Source organism: Pseudopipra pipra, chromosome Z, assembly GCF_036250125.1.
Source record: "Pseudopipra pipra isolate bDixPip1 chromosome Z, bDixPip1.hap1, whole genome shotgun sequence".
NCBI classification, from domain to species: Eukaryota; Metazoa; Chordata; class Aves; order Passeriformes; family Pipridae; genus Pseudopipra; species Pseudopipra pipra.
Window position 1 is genome coordinate 45713770 of NC_087581.1, and position 16843 is coordinate 45730612.

The 16843-nt window shown below is 33.4% G+C and overlaps 1 protein-coding gene across 1 annotated transcript in view; it reads right to left on the minus strand.

Moving 5' to 3' along the window:
- Positions 1 to 16843, minus strand: part of MAN2A1 (mannosidase alpha class 2A member 1) — a 111016-nt gene that overhangs the window by 39409 nt on the left and 54764 nt on the right. The window contains exon 12 of the mRNA XM_064642549.1: positions 16513 to 16580. Coding sequence (XP_064498619.1) covers positions 16513 to 16580 — 68 coding nt within the window. The remainder of the gene's footprint in view (positions 1 to 16512; positions 16581 to 16843) is intronic.

Genomic DNA, 16843 nt, shown 5'->3' on the forward strand with positions numbered 1-16843 from the left:
ATGGCAACTGTTTGCATATCTTCACAGGTGTATATGGAATAACTATTTTTTAATGTAATCTTATGCTTTTTCTTCCATTTGAATGCAGATTATATTATTAACTAAAAGAATCAGTCCTGAGCTGAATACGCTTTATTTGCCTATATTTTTTTAATTATTATTACAGGTTCATAAATTGTAAGTATAGAAAAATGAAATTATACCAGAACATTTGTGCCTCACGCACCTGTAGGACTGTCATTGTACTTCATGTCTTTTCATTGACAAACTCAAAGGACGCACTATTTACAACCATTCCCTGAAGTTTCCCTCTATTCATGTCATCCTTTAAACAAAGAACAAAAATTCTATCTTCTATCTTCTTGATCCTTCCCACTGTAAAGCACAATTTACTCCTCCATGAGTATCTTTCAACAGTTTCCACGCTACCCATTCCTTATTTATCAAATCACTCCTTTAACATTTCTCCTGAGTAGATTCTCCTCAGCACTCTCTGCTCCATTTCCTACGCAGATACCTCAGTGTTCAGTCTGTAGTTTTCTTTCCCTTCAAATTTAATTACCCCCTTCCCAGATCAAACCACTTCACCTAGCATTGTCTCCTTCCACCCAAACTACAAATTTGTCACTCAGGTCTTTGACTTAAAGATCACCTGTACCTTGAACCTCTTCCCACAATCTCACATTCTGACTGTAACTCTTCCAGGTTCCTTACCTGAATATTTAGTTGCTCTGTGCTCCATTATTCACTGGCACTACAACACAACTAAGGTCCTGTGAACAAGTTACTTACATAGCTAAACCCTTTAATCTTTTGTCTTTTCCAACATTAGCTCTGTAGAGACTGAGGGTAGCGCTCTTTCTACACACATGCCAGAGGACAGTAAGTTCTCCCTGGCACCATAAACTTTGGCAAGCAGTGGACAAAACTGCTGAGATGACACTTTGGAAATAAGGAAATAATAAAACTTCAGGGCTGAGAGACAGCAGCAAACTGCTTCGAGGTAATAAGGAAACACAGATCTAACTCCTCCTTATTCTGAGACTGAGGACTTCTACACAGTTATGCTGTCACATCAGACTTAAGTTAATCTACCACTATACCAAGAATGTAATACAGACAAATAAGGAAAATCCTTCCTTTTTCTCAGTAGTGCTGAAAATTCTCAACTACTCTTTTTTCATCCTGTTCTTTGATTTTTTTTTGCAACACTAATTTTAACAAATGCAGTTTTGCTCTACAGATATGCAGAATCCTAAGGAGGCTATTGTTTTCCCCTTATCTTTTCACTGGCTTCCTCTTTTTTCCAGTGTCAGACTTTGGCTGGTAAATTCCACAGCACTTCACTGCTACCCTATTATCTCATAATCAGCAGGAAATGAAAGGTCAACTCCAATTTCTCATTAGCTGAATCAACAAAATCAGAGGCTATATTACCTTTCTATATCAAGAACCTTTGGATTACCTGCCATACACAGAATGAGTTTCCAATAAAAACTATTTTCCTTTCAACTCTTTAGATACCTATGCTGAAGTATTGTTAAATCATGACTTCTATGCATAACAACAAATTTCAATGTATATTTGTGGTCACAACAAAGAAATGCTTTGGGGTGCTCTCTTTTACCCTGTTTCATGTTGAAGACTCCTACATTACCAGATAATGTAACAGTTAACCATATTCTTGGTCAGCTTTTGGAGTCTTTAAGAACTTGTCCAAGACCTTCTTAGAGCCTCTCCAAGACTTGGGTAGGTTATTTTACACTTCTCTTTAACTGGGGTTAACGTTCTTTTGGGATAAGATTTCAAATTAAATGTTTTGGTTAATGTTAATGATTTTTTTGTTTGATTTGGTTTGGTTTGTTTTTTAAACAACATTTGTGGAATCGAAACCTAACTAAACCAACACTGGTCTCAGTCTCACCCATTAGAAAGTAGTAACAGAAAAAAACAGAATTAATAAAATACTTTTTAAGAATTTCTCATATTCCTTCAAAGAAGAAAGTAAGAACTCTGTCAGGAACAATACAGTTTAAGAGATTATCCAATCCCAAAGCTCAAAATAAATCCTAATTCTCACCTATCAGCAGAACATTACAAAAATATTTTATTTATTCAGTTTGTTTATACAATGGAATTCCTCAATTCTTATGCCTCCAAGTAAAATGTGAGCCTATGCATATAATAAATTTTCAGTAATGCTACACATCCTCATTAAATTTAAATTATCTGCCAAGTAAAAACATATTAGTGCAAAAATATTTCCAGGAACTTTGTTCACCTTCCCACAGATATAAACATGTTTCACAACTTTAATTAGTCGCATGACAAATTTATCCATGACAAAAGACCTTAGGAACTGCCATATTATTATTATATTTCACCAGACTATTTTTTTTTAATTTGGATAAAACAAAGCTCTTGTTATATCAAGATACATACATTTTATACCTTCTTGAATCAATGCATTATGTGTGTAGAGAATAATAAGGCAGTGAGATGAAGCTACTAATGACAGGGCAGATTTTCATCAGTTGAAATGCAAGCATTTTGCCTAGATGCTAATATTTTTTTTTTGAGATATTATTCCAGCAAAACTGAAGTATTTATACTAAGTAAGATGTAATTACTGTGCATATGCAAAAGCACTGTCTAATGTAATTAAAACACTTTTCTTCCGAAGCACCATTCAACTCTCACCCTTAAATAACATCCCATTATAACAATTTTAAATTTTATATGTAACAAAAGAGCTACACTTCACTCAAGCCATATCATTGCAAACAATGTCATACAAAAAAGTTGAGCAAAACTGCTTAATGCATTACAGTTACATTACACATAGAAGCATTATTGATAATAATTAAAGGTTTTCTATCCCATATTTTAAGGCAAAACCATTAATATTACTGTCTTTCAGAAGTGGCAAGCAAATATTTTCCTTTCATTATTCAGATCACTGGTCCTTGGCAATAGCACCAAGAAAACTATTAAAGTTCACATCTTTCATCCAGTTAAAGAGTGACAGAGTTTTAAAGCTTATTGGTAAAGTTCATATAAAAAATTTTTATCTGAAATATTTTACTTTAGAAACACCACTATGGCCGAGTGTCAGCCATAATTTCTTTCACTTATTCAAGAAATCTAAGAATTCTGAAACTATTTTAATATAAAATGTACTGAAACAAAAGGAAATCATACAACTTTCCACAGATAACACCATGACCAGTTCACTCACAGAGACCACATATTTCATCTGTGCACAGGGAGCACAAGTTAACTGCTCTCAGCCCATCAAAAAATGAGAAATGGGTGCAGATTTCAGCTCTTAATCCTAAACTGGATTAATCGTAAATATTTGCAATTTCAGAGAAGCAAATCCTAACACCTGTTTTTCAGACACTTTTGGAAAGATACATTTTGAATTTTTTTACCCCATACTTTTTTGGGTGTCTCAAACTCAGAACAGGTGTCTCCTAGTCATACAAGCATGACTACTTTCCCTAGATAAAACCTACCATATACCATTAATAAACCCTATTAAATGTACACATTCAAGCATCAAAGAATATTTTTGACTATTCTTTCCTGCAATACAAGATTTAACTTGCTGTGGAACATTTTCAGCCAGAGCAAGAAACAGCCACTCCCCATTCTTATTTCAAATACTTTCATTATTAAAATATCAAGAAAACATGTAAACCGGTGTACCTTTATTTACAGGCAAAAATACTAATAAAGATGATTCAGATCTCTAACAACTTTAATCTTTGCCTCCTAAAAGAATATTTTTTCTTAAACTGAAAAGTTTCACTATTTTAAAAGATCGTTGTTTTCTGTTTCACTGATGTGCATCAATATATGGACACATATATTGATATAAACATTTACCAGTAACACTAAATTACCATTTTCTTTTAAAGTTCATTCAATGCTGCCTTCACAAGGGAGGCATTCAACTAATGCAAGAAACTACAACTCACTACTAGTAAAAGTCAGAGGGGCATCAGTGACAAAGGCTTATTCAGACCACCTCTTCCATACACTTGGATTCACTACAGCTTAAGACAACAGCTTTCATTGCTCAGCAGAGGATCTTTATTCAAATAAGCTTTGAAAACCAATTCAAAGCTTGGACTGACCAGGTTTACTAAAATTTCTCTGACAAACCCTCCAAGACAGATTGGAACATTTTGCATTATAAATAGTTTCATTAGAATCAGTTCCCTACACCCACATGCACAATTTTAATGCAAAAGTTACAAGAACAAGATCTACAAAGCTAGTTTCTTTCACTCTTCTCCTATAGAGGCTAAGTTAAAACACATTGAGTGGTGAAAAAAAAAATGCACAAGTACACCCAAAACTGAGAAAAGGTACAAGCCATGAAGTGAAATGATATATCAAAGGCCTTCTACTGAAGAATGAAAGAAAACTAACAAATGCACATAAATTCTGAAATATCAAGAGGAGCAGTAATGAAAACACATTAAAATGCTTTAAGCTATAGAGAAAAAGAATTAAGTAACTACATATGTTAAAGGTCACCAGAATAACTGGTGGGTTAGAAATCAGAATTCAGCTAAAAATGTATTCTGAGATCTTGGCAGTAGATGAACTTTGATAGACTAAGACTTTAGAACTCTAAGCAAAACTGAGATTCTCTAAAAAAAAATCATCTCACTAGGATGATAAAGACAAAATCAAAACTGTTTCATATCTTAAAATTGCAAGAAAAATTACTTTGAAAGATGTGAGAAGAGTTAATAAGTAGTAACATTTAATTACCAAACAATGATGTGTATAAGGTGGAAAGAAACTAGGGCTTAGTATTTAAACTGCATAAAGCACTGCTTGCCATGATAGCTTCCAAAAATACCATTAAAAAATCTGAATTGTGTGACTTCTGATGTATGCTTTGAAGCTTAAAAAAAAACCAAACAAAAAAGTCTAAGAAATACAGAATTCTAAAAAAATGCTATGAATTGACACACACAAGCCCTGGGTGGTCCATGTCTTTGGGGATGGAGGCATATGGAACGAAAAGAACAACCACCTACTTAAACCAGATATTTATCTATGCATTGCAAATATGTACAACTTCCCCTGAAGACTTTCATAATTCTTGCACTGAAGCCCAAGACAACATGTACATACTTATTTTCCTCATTTATTTAATGCAGAATAAAACTAAAAATAACTTGACCACAAAAATTCCTCTCCTGTTATTTAAAAAGTTCTTTCCTTGCTTTAGAGGTAAAAAACTTTGAATCAAACCTAACCATAACAATTCTGGAAAAGTCTGAATATTTTCCCAATATACTCAAAATACTAGGTAAAAAAAAATTTATGTCAAGCTACCTATCTCTGTTCAAAGCACTTATGGTTCCTCACATAAGACTCAAGGCTTCCTCAGTCAAAAGCATGATTAACATGACTTTTTAAGTACAGGTCCACTCATTCATTTTGTGTACCTTTCTGCTACGAACTACTAAAGATTGACAAAGCCTATAAAACAATTTTTCTGAAAATAAATGCCATATATACAAATTTAATGATTTTTTTCTTTTTAATAAGGGGTTCAGGATATTATCTGTTCATACTGACTTTCTGGTTATACAGAAATCAGATATTTTCCAACAATTCAATCCATATTCTGTTCTTAATATTCTCGTCAAAAGCCAACTGTGCAGGCTCGTGATTGTGACACTTCTAGACAGCAGATTAATGCTTTTTTCCTAAAACTCTTCTGTCAGTTACTAAATTGAGCTTCAAAAACTGTATGTTTTACAGCATTTCAAGACACTTCTGATTCCTGTTCCAAATCCAATTAGTAAGAAAGTTATGTAACAGAGAAAGTTTTGGACAGAGTCATTCAAAACCTCATGCATGAAAATCATGTGACCAATCCACTTTCCAAACATATTGAAGTCTGATTATTGTTTGTTTTAAAGAAAATTTGGCTCTGACAGTATTTAAACTATCTGTACTTCCCTCTCTGTAACATGAATATTTATTTCTGAAATGCAAAAAAGTTCTCATGATTTCATCCAAATTATACTTTTCTTATAATGTATTTTTTATTATATTTTATTATGCTATTCAAAACACTGAACTCTATTTCTCTGTGCACCTTGCACTATTATCAGTGACATCTGGCCCACAACCTTCTTTTAATAGAGGCAAACCCAATGAAAAAGAAGGAAACAAAAAGCATCTAAATCAATGTGTCAGTTAATTTTGCCATAAAAAGTCCACAACCCCCTGAGGAATTATTTAATATATTTTTGAAGAGATACGCATGGATACTTTTCCAATAGCAGAGAAATTATTTTCTTCCTTGTTCTTATTCTGAAAGGGAACAAAATCGGTAATACCCGTCAGATGGAATCATTCTGCATCAGAGGTTTTTGTGGGGTTTTTTTCCAAAAAGGGAAATACACTTCCATGTCAAGTCATACCAACTAATTTACAGAAAAAGAACTTCTGGGAGACAGGGGGATGGAGGAGTGTGGAGAGGCAGAGCGAAAATGAAGGATTTTCCAGTATTAGGAAATTTCTTGACCCTTTGCATTCCTATAGAGAATTGATCTGTTTCTGTTAATCTACATAGTTATTACACTACTCCATAATCCTCACATCATCAGAAATCTACCTTCCCACAGTAGTGAAAATAAAACCTACAAACAACAAACCCCTCCACAAAACCCCACAAGCATTACTCTATAATAGTAGGTCTGCCAAGTGACAAAATAACATTTGTCACTTGGAAAAATGGAAAAAAAACAGAGGAAAAAAACCTTTTTATCCTAAACAGGAAATTCCATTGGCCTGTATGACAAACGGAGTATAAGTTGTTGTGCTTGTGCATTAGGGACAGCAACTCGAAGCAGAGATGTTCTCTTATTAGAGCAATGAGTTTTCATATAAACATCAGGCAACACTTCAGATCACAGAAAGGTCTTGCCTGCCTTAAACCAATCCACTTTTCCCTTTTATTCCACTTGGTCAAGCAGAAGTCTGTGTACCAAACAGACTAGTCTATAATCTTAGGTCATGCTAGGTACAACAAAGTATCCTATTTTGCTATCACTCTCAAGACTAAATTGAAGAAAGGAATTAAAATCTAGATACTAACAAAAAACCCACTGGACTAGAAGGTTGCTGTAGCTTGACCTCAACCAAAATGAGAATTCAGTAGGATAAACTTTGACAAATGCTGCAATCACTGTTCTTGAAAATATCCAAAACTGATTATAATGTTTTGCAGCTCAAGAACCAGTTTTGTTAATATACAATTATATTTTTTGTTACTTTAAACAACATTTTCTCCAAGTATGTGTTCATTTTTTCCATTGCAAGTATAATACAACTCTTTGTAACAAACCTGTATGTATTTATCTTCTTCATTATCAGTCTTTTCAAACTAAACAGATTATGCTTTTTCAAGATCTCTTTGGTTGCTTTCTTTGAATTAGTAATCATTTCCTGTTCACCTTTCAAGTCTCATCTCTCAAAGTATGTTTTCAAAAACTAGACACTTTTTTTCACTCTTCATCACTCGAGTATAGCACACTATTTCAGCTGTATTTTACACAGAATATTTCCATTTCAATCACCCAAAAGCAAAATTGCTTTTGATACCATACAAGTAACACTCTCAGTCTGAACTTCTGGAATGCCTAGTCTTCTTCTGCATCACTACTGTCTATTTGATTAGTCAACACATTATTCTTCCACTTGCCTGCTTCATTTCATTCTCTGACTACAAAATAATGTCTCCAGTTTACTAAGATAGTTTTAAATACTAATCCTATATAGAGTGTTTGCTCCCAGTATGACTTCAAATTTATAATCTATTTATGATTACTCTATTAGCATGACTGACAGAAAAGGAAACAACTTGTGACTTTATTACCTGACCTAAAGAATTCCTTGCTTGTATTTGGCCTTGCTTTGCACAAAAAAAATTCCCGCCTACTCAGATACCAAATTTTATAATTTGAATAATATGTGATATCCAACATTTATCAATGAAAATTTAAAAAATAGCTAGGCAACCAGCTGCTGAGATACAGTAGATACTGAAAACATTACAATTCATAACTATACAATCCAAGACATTTTATCAAATAAAGAAGTCTTTTATGAGGGAAAACTTATGAGTCAAGAGCTACACTCTCAGATATAGTGTCAGATGTGAACATGAAATTTGGGGGAATGGGAGTATGTGTGGTTTAATAAAAATCAAATTAAGCTAGGAGTTCTCTATTTAGTCTCTATCTAGAGTAAAGCAGGTTATCCCCAAAAGAAGATCCCAATAGCTTCCCAAGAGGCTTTTTATTAACTGGATAAAGTTTAAAGAGATTTATCAGCTTACCTAACTGGATAAAATAAATAATGCTAATATGTTTCTCTGCATCACATTCAGATAAGTTTTTTCGTTCACCAATACTGTCACAGATGTAGCAAGAAAAAAAAAGTCAATTTACATCTAAGGAGCAAATTGTAATCCAATTAAAATGTATATTATAGAGTAGAATATTAATCTTGAATACATATAATCAAATATTATCAAATATGAAGAATACTAAAATCTTTTTTCATCTTCCTAATAAGACACCTTTTGCAGTTTATGAAAAATATCATGCAGAAGAACTAGTAGGAAGGTAATCTCAACCTGAAACTACAGGCACACAATATAAATTTGTGCTGCTTTCGTAAGGTAGAAAACAGTGGAAACAGAATCTATTATCCACAGATCAGCTCTTCATTTCAATATCCAACTGGTGACATCAAGAAATAAAAAAGAGATACTATTAATAAATAAGTAAATTCACAAGAATTCAGTAGAGACTAACACAGTGTAAAATAATCCTATGATTATAACACTATTTGAAGAACAAGTTAAGTGTGTAGTTTAGAAATAGAGCTATGGTAAAATTAAATATTCTTTCTAAAAGCCATTGTGGCTGACAGTTTGAATTAAGATACAAATAAATAAAAACATGATCCTGTGCTTAAAAAAAGTTCCATTATCTTAGTTTGACATTTCAGAATCACTCCAGGATTACCCTTCCTAGTGACAAACCCAAAGCTGAATTTTAGGCTCATTAATGAAGGGGAGAGAACTCAGACACATGCATTCCTATGAATTCTCTTTTCTTATAACTACAGATAAATCTTTATAATATCCATTGCTCATGCAAAAGGCACAGAATTAGGCAGACGACAGACACATAATCCAGCCCTCCACTCTCACAGGAAACAGGAACTTTGTATGTCTTTCTCAAGAACAAACCATGGAACACCCTCAAGAAAACAGCATTCACAATAAACAGACAACAGCACAGCAAGAACTACAAATTTTGAGAACACAAAAATAGCAACATCAACCTAAGACAAGACTTTTAAACGTTATGTACCTATTACATATGTCAGATACATATACTTCCTATATGACTTAGATGGATTGTAGCGGCACACATATCCTAATCTGGAGCACACAACTACTCTCCAGTTAAGGATAAAAGGATTAAGCCCAAAGGCACTATTTTAAATTTGTCTTTTACCACAAAGTTGTGAGGTGTTCTGAGGTCCAAGATGGGCTTGAAGCCCCCTGACTTTTTCAGGATCAGGAAGTACCTTCACTAAAATCCTTTCCTTGTTCCTCTTGTAGTGCAGGCTTTATAAATCTGCATTTAGAAGGGAAAAAAAATCTGGTTCAGAAGAGTAGAAAGACTTTTAAGTATTCCATATCACTTCAGTCTGTGCCTTGAGAGTCTTGGACTAACTACAATATTGCCTCAAAGCAACTCCAGTAAAAAGGCTGAAGGGGTCAGTGTCTGGAAAAAAAAATAATACACAAATGTACTAATATACGGAAAATGTGTATATCCTACTTCCAAAACTGCTTCAACAAGTACATGCACATAATGCAGATCTTTCAGTTCTATTCAGTCATTCACTAGCATATTCCCTCATAATGATCACTTTGTTTTCTGAAAACAGGGTTTTTTTCCTTCCCCTAAAGTATGTACAGTTTATCCATTTCTTCTGTGTTTCATATGACACTTTCATTACAGTGTTCTCAAAGAAAACCAGAAATTTCTTATAAGACCTAATTGTTGTATTTCATTTTACTGTTATAATTTTTATAGTAACTGAAGCATCAAACACCTTCACAATCTGACTGCACGGGTACTGCAAACCCCAACAAAAAATGTTGATATTCTGTGCACTGAAATGAAAATCAAAAAGTTGTGCAGTTTTGAAGAATTTCAAAGATTCTACAAATCCTACAAACTATGAACTTATTTAGTGGTTTAATTTTGCAATGGCAAAGATAGTTCATAAACAAAAATATTTAGAACAGACTGTCATTGGTTCATCAACAATAAGACAGACCAAAAACTGAAAAAAGTTTGATTTATAAGAATTTTTATCCACTGAAGAAGTAATGATTAAAAGTTTGAAATGTAACAACTTTCAGAATAACTGGAATTTAGAACCATAACATTCAAAAATTCATTCCACAAAAAACTCTGGAGTACAATTAATTGCAAATTAAAGCTACTTTTTTCTTTTTCTTAATGAAAATTTATATAACTCAAAAAATGTACCACAGTTCAGTTTTAAAGAGCTATCCCTCACATCAAAACAGGCGTTCATCTCCTAGCTTATTTGTTGTTTCGTTTCTAGGGTTCACAGATAATCTTTTAGAGAGATGTCAAATACCAGTGCCTGGAGTCAGTTCTGAGATAAGCCTGCAGATAGTATAGCTAACACAAAAAGTAGAAAACTCGCCCAGTACATAAGGAAACTTCTGAAAAAAATGTTGTGACCTTATAGAAAAAAGAGTGGGAATAAAGAGATCAGTGTGCTGTAAACTCTTCCATACCCCTCACTTCCTGTCCCATTAGACACTGTCAATGGAGAGTGTGCCAGTTTTGGTCATAAAGACAGTTGCACAGCTAATTTCCACCTATAAAACAGAATGAATGTATCATGGTTTTGGTTTTGTTCATTTTGAAGTCACCACTTTTACCAGAATGTTTTTTTACTGAAATATTTATTTCAAGTTCACGTTAACTGATGTTTCTAGAGTCAGACACAGTCTGGATTATCCTGTGTTAGCCAAGCATTTAACTGCCTTTGCAACAGCTCTTCCTTAACAAAAATCAGGGAGAATGCTTTTTAAATACTCGTCCGATTCAGTTAAAATGACCTTGAGTTCACTATAAACAGAACATGCTCATGGCAGTAACAAGTCACCTGAAATCTAGAAAATTGATCAGGCAGCTGAACATCAAGAGTAACACTTTAAAGTAATTTAAAAAAATCATTAGGCTGTATTTAATCTAAGCAGTCAGAATACTGGAAACTAAAAGTGAAGGCTCTTCACATATAATTTTCAAAGTGTTTTCTAATTTTTTAACTTCTTGAACATTTGTATTAAATGTGTGTTTAATACAAGTGCTTAATTAAGCACAACAGAAGCAGAGAGTGTTAAGGCTTGACTGAATGAATATTCATCCTGTCCACCTTCCTTAAAACACGAATACAGACATCCCACTTTAACAAAAAGATAATAAGGTTGGGCATATTGCCATCCCTATTTCACTCAATAAAAAACTAGAAATATTTGTTAGGTTAGGGTTCATTTGTTGGCTTATTTTTTTTCCTTCTAGGGAACAAGTGGGCATATTAAAAATGTACAAGTTGCCACAAATATTTCTGAACTCATCTTAAATGTTACTGTATTCTTTCTTGTTTCCTCTAAACTTTTTTTTCCCCTCACTGACAATTCAACTCTTTTTTTTCCCAGCTGTTTCAGAATATAGCTGGGAATACATATGTTACAGAAATCATGCAAGCATAAAAGGTAATTAAAATGTACCTTATTAAACTGCCAAATGCTGTTGGAGGGTCCTCTCCTTGTAACTTAAATTTAGATTGATTGTACTAACAAGGGCAACACAGGTCAAAAAAACAGAAAACCAAAAAAAAACCCCACCACCAAACTTAAAGTTGCCAAATGAGAGCATTACCCCAGTCCAGTCACTTCCTAAGCAGAGAAAGACACAGTTATGGTATATCACACACCAACAAAGCTTCCTTCTCAGTAAAGTTATTCTTGCTGTCATTATCCAACCAAATACAACATACACAGTGCTCTGTCAAGAGTTTTTGTGCATTATTCTTTATCACACATTAAGCTTAATACCATATCTTTAATTTCTATATTGTAGTGTTGTGTTGAGAAAACAGTGGGTACCCCACCTCTGCCAAGTGAATTTTTTAAAAGATAAGCAACTTGAAAAATCTTGGAGGTAAATCAGGATTTTCTTTCTCAAAAAAAGATCACAAATTTTGGACCTAAGAGGTTAGAAACAACTTATGCCAAAACTTTATTAACTACAATCTTATGCCAAAACCTGCTCATAGATACTGAAGTAAGGACAATAGCCCAGCTGATTTTGTATCCTCTATCTGAAAACAAGAAACTTTCTTTTATAAGGTGGATATCAATAAACTGCTTGGTGCATGGATATCAATAAACTGCTTGGTGCTTTAATAGATCTTTGAAGAAATAATTGATTACAGAGCATCCTCCTCATAAATAACCCCCTAAGTAACCTAAATATTTCAACTAGTGGCAATTGTGTCTGCTAAGCTATTAAAGTAGCCTGAATAGAAAGATATATCATAATGTTTCTCTAAGATTAGCTGACAGAAGTTATTTGTGGGAAAATTATTAGAATTGTTAGTTTAGCACTAAAAATAATCCTGGATCAATGATTTTTAGAAATCTTTCAATATCACAGTATCTTCAGTTTGGTTAGGATGCCTTACACCGTGCCTGTAGAGCACAGTGGAGCTCAGTACTGAAACTTCCTGGTCAGGTACACAAAGGTTCAAAAGTTAAAAGAAAACGGGGAGGAAAAAAAAATAAAAAGCATGATTGCTATTGTTAGGTCTTCTCACTCCCAGGTTCACCATATTGTGCCAAATGATACTACTAGAAAATCCAAGCTGGTCCAAACAGTCATTTGGATGTGTATCACACTCCCTTGCAATGCTGCCTCCAGGAAACAATGTAGATAGAACTAAAAGGAAAGGCTAAAAAATCCTCCCATTCACACTGTCAACATATCCTTCATCTGCTACTAACAGCCCAAATGGGACAACAAGACATTCAAACACACCCCACCCTGCCAAGTCCAGTGAGTGCAAATCTTTTGCCATTTGGGAAGTATGACCTCTGGCAGACTACTTCTAAAAAACTATAATTATATTAAAGGACTGGGCACTCACAGAAGTATGAACCAGCAACCAATTTATCAGCTCACTCGTGGGCTTTTTCTCCAAGACGTGCAGTAATTTCAAATTTCAAAACAAGACAGAAGTAGTTCCACATCTAGTTAGACGTGGAAAGCTTCGTTTTTCAGATGGAAGTAACAATTTTTTAAAAAGCATGCAACTTCATTTAGCAGTTGAAAGGGATGTAGCGTAATTAAAGACTCTATAATTTCAGTATTCAAAAGCCATATCAGAAGACCACCTAGTTGTTCTAAGGTGACGGAGTAACAGTAAGATTTAAAATACTCTGCATACCTATTTAATTGAAATTAACACATTACTTTTTAAATAAAACTATGGATTCATAAAAATAAGGCAACAAAGCACTACAGAGAAGAGATGCCCAGGTGAGGGCAGAAACAATACCAAATATATTACAAATGGCACCTACTTAGAAATAGTTTCAAAGATACTTCTCAGCTACACAACAATATGGAGATACCTAACACTAGAACAATAAATACTGAAAGATAGGTCTTTTCCTGTTTTCTTTTTTCCATGTAATCAAGTTTTACTAAGTCTCCTGTACAGCCTGTCAGATCGGTTTTCACTACTGACTACAACTTTCATGAGCAGTGAAGAGAACACTTAAATAAAACCACCAAAAAGGAAGGTTTGATGAAAGACACAAAAACATACTACCAACTACTTTCTCAGAGAAAAGCAGGTTATATTTGCAACTAGTAAAATAAGAAGAAAAAAAACCGATTGAGTAATTAATCAGATTTTAAAATTATAGGCGATATGAACCAAACTCTTATAAGAATAACCAGTTTACAATACAGCTATTTTCAAAAGTCTTGAGATAGAAATGCAAAAGGACCAAAAGCTAAATAGCCAATTAAAGAAAAGTAACATTTTGACAGTTACACTGACTTAATTTCTATCCCATATAATGATATATTAGAACACACTAGCAGACAGAAATTTAGAGATTTGATTATAGAGACATGAACAATAAAGACTACTATGAACAGAAGATAAGCAAATAATAAAGTCTTAGTGAAAATCAGTATTTTCAATCTGCTGATGCTTCAAAACTTTAAATGAAAAATCAGTTCTCTCTTACAAGCCTCAGACTTTGAAGTTTAAGCGCCGTAATCCTTAATTATAGATTGAGTTGATTTTATGTTTCTACTGAAATTAACATTTCACACAAAATTCTACTAAAAATCTCAGATGCACAGTCATAATAATCACACACTAGATTTAACCAAATGTTACTGTGTCAGCTTACATACAACTTTTCCCAATGGTAACAATGTTAGTGGAGATTTGGACTACAACCAGAGATAAAGTTAGAAGCCTAAAAAGACTAAGTTCATTTTTATAAGCGAAAACAGTTTAACAAACAAGATATTCAAATGAAAATTTCAACAACAAAGAAAGCATGAAGTACTGTACACTTAAGCATTATTTTTGAAGTGTTTCCAAAATGGAAATCACTACAAAAAGAAACAGGGTTTTAGTCAGCAATATCAATATTCTCTTACAATATTTCTCTGCCCCTTCTCCCTCACTTATTTACTCTCTTTATTCTACCTCCCATATTTCTGACTGCACAGTCCTTGTAACATCAACCACATCTTATAAGTCTATATGGTACCTTCACATTATCAGACAAGGTAAAATTAGCAATTTTCTATCATTGTTATCTTCTCAGTGAGTTAGGACCAGTTTATAGAACAATAGCAAAAGGTTGCTACATTAATATTAATTTTAATGTCATGAATATCTATGTAATCCACAACTAAGAGTTTAAAAAAAAAAAAAAAGAAAATGCTTGAAATGAATAAACACCAAAAAGGGAAAACTTACTCAGCATATTATGCAGAGAAATAAGTGGAACAGTGGATGCCAACAAAAGGCATATCAGGGGATGAAAGGGGCACAGGGAATATTTCAACAGCTAACCTAGGCAAGGAAAGCAAAAGCAATAAAGCTATCCTCAAACGGCAAAGAAAGTCTAAATTATAACTTCCCTCCAGATAAGTGTTTATATACTATATATACAATCCTCTTACAGTGAAGAAACATGAGGGGATAATTTTGGAAATGCTGAAATATTTTAGTTAAATAAACACCTAAGCACCTGAGTCCTTGGCCATTTTGGATAACATTAGACAATTTATTAGCATCTATCTAGCACTCCAATAAGAGAGTAAAAGTTCCTACTTAAAAAATAGTATGCTCTAGAGAAAAGCTTATATTAAAACACATTATGTACATTTAGTGTAGGAGGACTGAAGACAGCTTTGTCCAAAAGCTCACAAGGACTAAACTTCACTCACTTTTCAAAGACTTAATTAGAACTTTTTAACAGTAGCAGTTATTCTGCTGAATAGTCAGACACCTTCATGAATTAGGCAAGTTTTATTAGCTTGCCACTTGCTAGAACTAGAGATATTAAATACCAACATCAGCAAAAATAGCATTCACTGTTTTTTAAATGAATCTTAAATCTTCCATTCTATGAGAAAAATCATGTATTACTTGATTTACACACAGCAGCTCTCATACCCATAGGTCTTATTCACTTCATTAGGATTAGTCAACTTTTAATGGATGTGTAAGTTATTTCAGGTAGGATATTGAGTGTTCATGGGAACAGCTGAATGTCAGTTTCAACCGAATACTCTACAACTACATGTCAATTAAAAAGAAAGCCTTCTTAATACAGTGGAAAGTTGGAGTTAAGAGAAGACATTGTCCTAGTTTACCTTTTACTTGAATTCTTAAGACAATACAGTATTTAGAAATTGTGATTTTGAGGCCGTATCTAAAAAAGGTTTTGCACCCAATGCTAATTGCAGCACCTGAAATTCTGTTTAATTAGAATTCTCTACTGCTTCTCTCAAGCATAATTTATTTAGTATTACAACGTTCTAAAATCACACAGAAACAGAATACTTGCTTCAGATGTGGTATGTGAGAAATGCCTATATTTTAGCATGCTGTGTCCTCTTTCAATTAGACATAACAGTATTAGCATAATATCCCAGACTATTTTTTTTTAACTTCTAGCTCTACTTTGAGTGAAAATTGAAAGAAAAAAAAAAGGAAATGGTATAAAAAGCTACTTACTAGGTAATGAAAACGCATACATTGCTAAAAGAATCTCAGACACTAAGTAATACGTAAATTATTTACCTTGGTTGCAATGTCAGCTTCATAACTGTCTTGTGTGGCAAAGAATCTTGGGAGGCCTGAACATCATCCTACAAGAGAACATCTTTGAATTTGCTTTCGAATACATTTAAATGGATAATATAGGAACTTTCTCTACTTTATGAATTTTGTGAAGTAGAAAACCATGTTAACCATACCATTAACCAAAGCCTATTTTAGCACATTACTCAGGATGATAGACCCCTACACTTCATAAAATAAGTATTTCAGATTGACAAAAGAAAGAGGCTCAATTTGGCCCATTCATTGAGAAACACTTGTTTTCATTAAATGCCTTATTAGATGCCAGTAT